The 10,403-nt window shown below is 30.8% G+C and overlaps 1 protein-coding gene across 1 annotated transcript; it reads left to right on the forward strand.

The window, feature by feature from the left end:
- Window positions 1-507: 507 nt before the first annotated feature.
- LOC131625696 (large ribosomal subunit protein eL27) lies at window positions 508-1,103 on the forward strand. The gene has a single exon (XM_058896536.1). The coding sequence runs from the start codon at window positions 545-547 to the stop codon at window positions 950-952; it is 408 nt and encodes a 135-aa protein (XP_058752519.1). The 5' UTR covers window positions 508-544; the 3' UTR covers window positions 953-1,103.
- The last annotated feature ends 9,300 nt before the right edge of the window (window positions 1,104-10,403 follow it).

The raw sequence follows: 10,403 nt of genomic DNA on the forward strand, positions 1-10,403 counted from the left end.
AAATTTTAAAAGATATTTATTATATTATTATTACAAATATGATTATTTTAGTTTTCATTATTGAAAATCTTTTTTTCACTCTTAAGAATTTAATCAAATTAAATAGAGAAAATAATATTAAATTTCTAATTTATAAAAAGAATAGTATATTTAAAAAAAACACAACATAGAACTTTTTGGATATCCATATCTAAAAACACTTTTTTTTTCGACAAAAATAATATTTACACGAAGATACATACCCAAAAATATATTTTATTTAATTTAAAAAATAACATATTTCCTATTATGCATCTCCAAAATTATATATTTTGTGAAAAAAAGAAATTCATTCAAATATCCATATCAGAATTTACGTGTATTGTAAAAATTCCGTAAGTCCCTAAAAGTCCATAAGAATGTATTTAAAAATGTTGTATAAATTGGGCCGTGATAGCAAATTGGGCTCTAAATAACGGGCCTGGTCCAATTACGTTTTAAGCCACGATATATAAACAGAATTAGGGTTTTCGTATCCGCACCAGAGAAGCGTAGGTGGTAAAAAATGGTGAAGTTTCTAAAACCTAACAAGGCGGTGATTCTCTTGCAAGGCCGCTATGCCGGCAAGAAAGCCGTGATCGTCAAGACCTTCGACGACGGCAGCCGTGAGAAGCCCTACGGTCACTGTCTCGTTGCCGGGATCAAGAAGTACCCTAGCAAAGTGATCAAGAAGGACTCCGCGAAGAAGACGGCGAAGAAATCTAGGGTTAAGGCGTTCGTGAAGCTGGTGAATTATCAACATCTGATGCCTACTCGTTATACTCTGGATGTGGATCTGAAAGACGCTGTTGTTCCTGATGTTCTTCAATCGAAGGATAAGAAGGTGACTGCGTTGAAAGAGACTAAGAAGAGGTTTGAAGAGAGGTTCAAAACAGGGAAGAACAGGTGGTTTTTCACCAAGCTTAGGTTTTGAATATTAGCTTTCGTTTCGTTTCTAGCTATACATTTTGAGTTTTATTTATTATGAATCGATTATGGATGATGAACTTGTGGCTTAGTTTTGATTATGTAAGAGATTTTGTTTTTAGATTTTGATGGTAACTAAATTGAAGGGTTATATGCAATTTTGATCTATCTCAGTCTGAATAGATTTGGATGTTTACATTTTGAAATTTTGGTTAATTTTTCTGTTGAATGTGTATCAACTAATCTTATTCCTTATTCCAAACATAAAAATATATATCATTGCTTGTTAATGCTGTGCCTATAACTTTGTATCTGTCATAACAGAGTGTAATGTTCTTGAACTTTTGGATACTGTGAATTTGTCAAAACAAACGCAGTGTGATTTTTAATAGCTTAATTTTTATAAAAGAAGTCAAATAACATTAGACCACTGGGGCAAGAATGTGTTTGGGTCTAATTTGAAACTAAGTTTAGATAAAATCTGCTTTTTAAATCTAATTAATCTACTTTTTAAATCTAGTTAGTTCTTTTTATACAGTTTCACCGTATATAACAAATGGGTGAGGGGTGAGGCTAGTTTGAGTTCCAAGGACACATGTTAATTATGGATCTAGTGCTCCACTTTCATTTTGAAAATGATTGTTAGATTAAGGAATAAAATATATTTTGTATATTAAGAAAATGAAAATGGTATTTATTTTTAAACAAAAATAACTATTTATTGACTATGGATCTGTCCCATTTCTCTTTAAGGATTGTTCTTTCCATCCTTGTGTGTTTTTTCTTACCATAGTGAAAAGTCTTAAACGCCCTTAGTAATCAGAAATAGATCTTCGGACGCACATTTTTTCACTCCAAAGATGCATTTTCATATGTACAAAAGGTTGATTCGAAGATGCATCTCTGAAACTCTCCATCATTCTGTGAGCATTCTGAAGATGCATCTTTGGAATATGCTCTGTTAGTTCAAAACAGCAACGGGGCAAAAACAATAATAAAAAACCAACATATACTAACATCACAATAAACATTACATAGATAAACATATAAATTTAACATTACAGTAGTTCAGGACGTTGCAACTTATAATATTTTTTGACTGATCTTCAAATCGTCGCATCCACTTCCGTCAAACCTTTTGTTGAGTAACATGAAAAGGTATTCCACATAACCTTTAAATCATCCTCTGTTATCAATCCAAGCATAGTGAAATGTATCTTCCCTTTGTTCTCAATGGAGGATGAACGATACTCGAGCTTGACAACTCTTCGATTTTTTAGATATCGCATCAGGGTATTTAGTTTGGATTTCATATCAACAAGATGTATGTCTTAGGAGACCCTAACATCATCATTAACTTCATTTGGTTTAACATCATGCTTCACTTCGACCGATTTAACATCCACACTCACAATAGTTTTGGAAAACATATCCGAGTGCACTATATCTATTACCACCAATAAGAAAAAAATAATGTTTAGATTCAAATTAACAAGACCCCTCGGATACAACGGCGGTTCCAATGCCCAGCTAGCCCGGGCACGCGCCCGGGCTCAACCCCTATTTTTTTTGTACTTTCTCCAATTTAATAGTCGATTTTTAGATAAAATTAAAGGGAAAATTAGTAAAAATAGGATGTGAAAATTAAAACTAATGAATAATCAATGGTGTAAAGTTTTTGCCCAGTCTGTCTAAAATTCCTGACTCCGCTGCTGTCCGAATATGATATCCGAACCTCACCAAACTTTGTCCGAAGATGCATATCCAAATTCAACGTTCATTTTTTTTAGCTCAAACAGAAGATTAATGCAAGGAATGAGGGATAAAATGAATGATATTTACTTGCTATTCCACCTTTTTTCCCCCTTTGGAGTGATGAATTATAAGAATGATGTTTTGGTGTTGCAAAGTTGATTGAGAATGAGAGAAAGTTTTTTAAGGGTTTTGTAATGAAGCAGAACAAGCTTGTGCAAGGTGATGTTTTATCAATTTTTCCACTGGACATTTCTGGAGATGCATCTTCGAAAATATCAATGAGTTGTTACTTAAATCAGTTGCGTGAATAACAAAACCCCATAAATGAGTGCAAGAGATATTTCAAAGATGCACCTCTGAGTACACTAAACAGTATATGAAGATGCATCTCCAATCCATATTTAAAAAAAAAAGCTAAGGTGAAACTCATAAAAGAGAAGATTTGCATGATTTTGGATGCGTCCGGAGATGCATCTCCAGACGTCTGAAGGACAATTTCAAATTTTTAAAGGTGTGGTATACACATATAAGAGTGGAAAAAGCATTTCTCTTCTCTTATACTTATCAGGCGTGACAATTGGTCGGAGCAAACTTAAACATTATCAACATCACCCCCAACTCCATGTCTTCGGTCTTGAAGGGGGGCATGCTCTCTGCGTAGATAGGCATTTTGATTGAGCTAATTAAAAGTGTATACCTCTTTTTTCCGCCTCTAAATTCAATAGGGTAACATGACCCCCCACCCTTAACGAAAAACAGATTTTTTTGGCCTTGCACCCACCTGCAAAATTTGTAATTTTTTTTAAAAAATGGTGGATTTTTACAGAAACAAAAATTAATAACTAAACTAAATGCTTTGATCATTTTTCTAATAATAATGATAATACTTGATATTTTTATTTAATCAGTATTATCAAAGATATTAGTATTAATTATTTCTCTATTCTTCCTATCTTGAGATTAAGAAGGATAAGTGGGTAATAAAGTTATTAAAATTGAGGATAATAAAGTAAATATAATAGTTTGAGATGAGGGTGGGTGTAGGGGGTATTAACATTCCATACCCCCTGTTTGTCTCTGTCCCCGTGATTAAAAATCAAGTTTTCTCCATGCTCACACCCAGTTAAATTGAGTTTTCTTGTTAGATTAGAGGAGGTTTTGGTCGGATTCTGATTTTTTTCAATGTCTACTATATACATACCTTCATGTATCTGAATTCTTGTATATCTGAACTTGTACCTAGTGCTAAAGTGAATTGCAAATCAGCTACTTATAATATAAAACCACTTTCACACACATTTCTCTCAAACCATAATTTCTCGCAACTCAGATTCTCATCTTCACAGAATTGCTTCAATGTGAGAAACCTACCATGCACTACGACTTTCATATTTTTGCCGAACACTCATGTGTGAATAAAGTGTCTCCTCTTCCCTTCACACAATTTTCATTTTGAGATTTTTGATTTTGCCGTTTTTAAATTTGAAAGTTTTATTGAAAAGTAGAGTCACCAACACAAGATAATGAAGTTTTTTTATTGGTAATTTTGGTTTTGTGATTTTTGAGATTTTGTGATATAACTTTTTTTCTTCATAATTGATTGAAGAGTTTTGATAGAATTTCTTTATATAAATTGTTTACTCCCAATTTTGCCAATAATGATATGTTTAGTTTCTCTCCATTGTCATAAGTACAATTTATAGTTAATTACTACCTCCGGTCCCATTTATAAGAAAAGATTCTCTTTTTAGATACATTGAATAAATAATGTATTTAGACAGTATCTTGTCCAAATACATTATTTATTCAATGTATCTAAAAAGAGAATATTTTCTTATAAATAGGACACCAGAGGGAGTAATTTATAACTATTAAAATTTAGGCTAAATATTCTTTTTTTTCCTATCTATACTTCGGAGCCTATTTTATTTCCTTAACTTTTAAAAAACTAATTTAATTTCTTATATCTTAAAAGAGTGTCACATTTGTGTTTTTATGGTGTTGATATGGAGACCAAATTAAGAAACATTACACATATGATTAATTCAAGAAAAAAGAAATGGAATGGTTTGTCATTTTCATTTTTCATCTCAAAAAATTCTAACAGAGGAATAATTCATGAAAGCGATGAAAGCGTTGGAGGCATTTTAGAAAAGGACTGCTTAGGCAAAATTTAAGGTGAGAAAGGTTAAGGCGCATTTGAAGATTCAATTTTCAAACTAGTTAGTTAATTGTATCTCATTTCTATTTTAAGGTTTTTCATTTTCAAATGCTACCTATTTTAAGTTTTATGAATTTAAGTTTTTGTTATCAAATGCTATATGTATGGTTTTTTAGATAATCAATCAATTTCAAGCAAGTCAATAAACCCAAGCAAGTCAATAAACTAAAACGGTTCAACAATCTCAAGCAAGTCAACAATCCCATAAAAATCAACAAACACAATCAGATCAACAATCTCAAGCATTTTGGTTTTTGCATGTCTGTTGAATCAAAGTTATGTTTTGTTGCAAGTAGGTTCTTTTGTATGTTTACGAACAAAACTATGTGTTTTTTTAATATTAATGAACAAGTTTAACAAATTTCTTGACTTTTAAGTAGTTTATAGCACACAAAAATCTTCCAAAATAAAAATGTATGCAAGTTTAATGAACTTCGTGACTTTTATGTAGTATAACAAACCAAAATCTTCCAAAATACCAAGGTATCCAACTTTAACGAACATCGTGACTTTTATGTAGTATAACACACAAAAATCTTCCAAAGTACCCAAATATGCAAGTTAAACGAACTTCGTTCCATTTACGTATTTTAGCACACGAAAATCTTCAAAAATACCAATGTATGTAAGTTCAACGAACTTCGTGACTTTTATGCAGTATAACACACGAAAATCTTCCAAAATACAAAAAATTTGCAAGTTTAACAAATTTCATGACTTTTATGTAGTATATAGCACACGAAAATCTTCCAAAATAAAAATGTATGCAAGTTTAATGAACTTCGTTACTTTTATGTAGTATAGAACACGAAAATCTTCCAAAATACCAATGTATGCAAGTTTAACGAACTTCGTGACTTTTATGCAGTATAGCACACAAAATCTTCCAAAGTACCAAAATTTGCAAGTTTAACGAACTTCGTGACTTTTATGTAGTATATAGCACACGAAAATCTTCCTAAATATTAAAATTTGCAAGTTTAATGAACTTCGTGACTTTTATGTAGTATAGCACACGAAAATCTTCCAAAAGACCAAATTTTGCAAGTTTAACGAACTTCGTGACTTATATGTAGTATAGCACACGAAAACTCTTCAAAAGGACCAAATTTTGAAAATTTAACTAACTTCGTGACTTTTATGTAGTAGCACACGAAAAATCTTCCAAAAGACCAAATTTTGCAAGTTTAACAAACTTCATGACTTTTCTGTATTATAGCATACGAAAATCATCAAAAATACCAATGTATGTAAGTTTAACGAACTTCGTGACTTTTATGCAATATAGCACACGAAAATCTTCCAAAATACCAAAATTTGCAAGTTTAACAGATTTCGTGACTTTTATGTAGTATAGCACACGAAAATCATCCAAAATACCAAAATTTGCAAGTTTAACGAACTTCGTGACTTTTGGGTAGTATAGCACACGAAAATCTTCCAATAGACCAAATTTTGGAAGTTTAAGAAACTTCTTGACTTGTATGTAGTATTGAAAACAAAAATCATTCAAAATACCAATGTATGTAAGTTTAACGAACTTCGTGACTTTATGCAATATAGCACACGAAAATCTTCCAAAATACCAAAATTTGCCTGTTTAACAAATTTCGTGACTTATGTAGTATATAGCACACGAAAATCTTCCAAAATAAAAATGTATGCAAGTTTAATGAACTGCGTGACTTTTATGTAGTATAGAACACGAAAAACTTCCAAAATGCCAATATATGCAAGTTTAACAAACTTTGTGACTTTTATGTAGTATAGAACACAAAAATCTTTCAAAGTACCAAAATTTGCAAGTTTAACGAACTTCGTGTCTTTTATGTACTATAGCATACGAAAATATTCCAAAATACCAAAATTTGAGAGTTTAACAAACTTCGTGACTGATATGTAGTATAGCACACGAAAATCTTCAAAAGGTCCGAACTTTGAAAGTTTAACTAACTTCGTGACTTATATGCAGTAGCACACGAAAAATCTTCCAAAAGACCAAATTTTGCAAGTTTAACAAACTTCGTGACTTTTATGTATTATGGCGTACGAAAATCTTCAAAAATACCAATGTATGTAAGTTTAACGAACTTCGTGACTTATATGCAATATAGCTCACAAAGATCTTCCAAAATACAAAAATTTGCAAGTTTAACAAATTTCGTGACTTTGATGTTGTATAGCACACGAAAATCTTTCAAAATACCAAAATTTGCAAGTTTAACGAACTTCGTCACTTTTATGTTGTATAGCACACGAAAATCTTCAAAAACAAACTAATTTTAGAATTTTAAGAAACTTCTTGACTTGTATGTAGTATTGAAAACAAAAATCATTCAAAATACCAATGTATGTAAGTTTAACGAACTTCGTGACTTTATGCAATATAGCACACGAAAATCTTCCAAAATACCAAAATTTGCCTGTTTAACAAATTTCGTGACTTTTATGTAGTATATAGCACACGAAAATCTTCCAAAATAAAAATGTATGCAAGTTTAATGAACTTCGTGACTTTTATGTAGTATAGAACACGAAAAACTTCCAAAATGCCAATATATGCAAGTTTAACGAACTTTGTGACTTTTATGTAGTATAAAACACAAAAATCTTCCAAAGTACCAAAATTTTATAAGTTTAACGAACTTTGTGTCTTTTATGTACTATAGCACACGAAAATATTCCAAAATACCAAAATTTGAGAGTTTAACAAACTTCGTAACTGATATGTAGTATAGCACACGAAAATCTTCAAAAGGTCCAAATTTTGAAAGTTTAACTAACTTCGTGACTTATATGTAGTAGCACATGAAAAATCTTCCAAAAGACCAAATTTTGCAAGTTTAACAAACTTCGTGACTTTTATGTATTATAGCGTACGAAAATCTTCAAAAATACCAATGTATGTAAGTTTAACGAACTTCGTGACTTATATGCAATATAGCTCACGAAGATCTTCCAAAATACCAAAATTTGCAAGTTTAACAAATTTCGTGACTTTGATGTTGTATAGCACACGATAATCTTTCCAAATACCAAAATTTGCAAGTTTAACGAACTTCGTGACTTTTGGGTAGTATAGCACACGAAAATCTTCCAATAGACCAAATTTTGGAAGTTTAAGAAACTTCTTGACTTGTATGTAGTATTGAAAACAAAAATCATTCAAAATACCAATGTATGTAAGTTTAACGAACTTCGTGACTTTATGCAATATAGCACACGAAAATCTTCCAAAATACCAAAATTTGCCTGTTTAACAAATTTCGTGACTTATGTAGTATATAGCACACGAAAATCTTCCAAAATAAAAATGTATGCAAGTTTAATGAACTGCGTGACTTTTATGTAGTATAGAACACGAAAAACTTCCAAAATGCCAATATATGCAAGTTTAACAAACTTTGTGACTTTTATGTAGTATAGAACACAAAAATCTTCCAAAGTACCAAAATTTGCAAGTTTAACGAACTTCGTGTCTTTTATGTACTATAGCATACGAAAATATTCCAAAATACCAAAATTTGAGAGTTTAACAAACTTCGTGACTGATATGTAGTATAGCACACGAAAATCTTCAAAAGGTCCAAACTTTGAAAGTTTAACTAACTTCGTGACTTATATGCAGTAGCACACGAAAAATCTTCCAAAAGACCAAATTTTGCAAGTTTAACAAACTTCGTGACTTTTATGTATTATAGCGTACGAAAATCTTCAAAAATACCAATGTATGTAAGTTTAACGAACTTCGTGACTTATATGCAATATAGCTCACAAAGATCTTCCAAAATACAAAAATTTGCAAGTTTAACAAATTTCGTGTCTTTGATGTTGTATAGCACACGAAAATCTTTCAAAATACCAAAATTTGCAAGTTTAACGAACTTCGTCACTTTTATGTTGTATAGCACACGAAAATCTTCAAAAACAAACTAATTTTAGAATTTTAAGAAACTTCTTGACTTGTATGTAGTATTGAAAACAAAAATCATTCAAAATACCAATGTATGTAAGTTTAACGAACTTCGTGACTTTATGCAATATAGCACACGAAAATCTTCCAAAATACCAAAATTTGCCTGTTTAACAAATTTCGTGACTTTTATGTAGTATATAGCACACGAAAATCTTCCAAAATAAAAATGTATGCAAGTTTAATGAACTTCGTGACTTTTATGTAGTATAGAACACGAAAAACTTCCAAAATGCCAATATATGCAAGTTTAACGAACTTTGTGACTTTTATGTAGTATAAAACACAAAAATCTTCCAAAGTACCAAAATTTTATAAGTTTAACGAACTTTGTGTCTTTTATGTACTATAGCACACGAAAATATTCCAAAATACCAAAATTTGAGAGTTTAACAAACTTCGTAACTGATATGTAGTATAGCACACGAAAATCTTCAAAAGGTCCAAATTTTGAAAGTTTAACTAACTTCGTGACTTATATGTAGTAGCACATGAAAAATCTTCCAAAAGACCAAATTTTGCAAGTTTAACAAACTTCGTGACTTTTATGTATTATAGCGTACGAAAATCTTCAAAAATACCAATGTATGTAAGTTTAACGAACTTCGTGACTTATATGCAATATAGCTCACGAAGATCTTCCAAAATACCAAAATTTGCAAGTTTAACAAATTTCGTGACTTTGATGTTGTATAGCACACGATAATCTTTCCAAATACCAAAATTTGCAAGTTTAACGAACTTCGTGACTTTTGGGTAGTATAGCACACGAAAATCTTCCAATAGACCAAATTTTGGAAGTTTAAGAAACTTCTTGACTTGTATGTAGTATTGAAAACAAAAATCATTCAAAATACCAATGTATGTAAGTTTAACGAACTTCGTGACTTTATGCAATATAGCACACGAAAATCTTCCAAAATACCAAAATTTGCTTGTTTAACATATTTCGTGACTTATGTAGTATATAGCACACGAAAATCTTCCAAAATAAAAATGTATGCAAGTTTAATGAACTTCGTGACTTTTATGTAGTATAGAACACGAAAAACTTCCAAAATGCCAATATATGCAAGTTTAACAAACTTTGTGACTTTTATGTAGTATAGAACACAAAAATCTTCCAAAGTACCAAAATTTGCAAGTTTAACGAACTTCGTGTCTTTTATGTACTATAGCACACGAAAATATTCCAAAATACCAAAATTTGAGAGTTTAACATACTTCGTGACTGATATGTAGTATAGCACACGAAAATCTTCAAAAGGTCCAAATTTTGAAAGTTTAACTAACTTCGTGACTTATATGTAGTAGCACACGAAAAATCTTCCAAAAGACCAAATTTTGCAAGTTTAACAAACTTCGTGACTTTTATGTATTATAGCGTACGAAAATCTTCAAAAATACCAATGTATGTAAGTTTAACGAACTTCGTGACTTATATGCAATATAGCTCACAAAGATCTTCCAAAATACCAAAATTTGCAAGTTTAACAAATTTCGTGACTT

Source organism: Vicia villosa, linkage group LG1, assembly GCF_029867415.1.
Source record: "Vicia villosa cultivar HV-30 ecotype Madison, WI linkage group LG1, Vvil1.0, whole genome shotgun sequence".
NCBI classification, from domain to species: domain Eukaryota; kingdom Viridiplantae; phylum Streptophyta; class Magnoliopsida; order Fabales; family Fabaceae; genus Vicia; species Vicia villosa.

Bases quoted from the DNA above. Each gene is read 5' to 3' on its own strand.
- LOC131625696 (XM_058896536.1), top strand. From the start codon at position 545: ATGGTGAAGTTTCTAAAACCTAACAAGGCGGTGATTCTCTTGCAAGGC.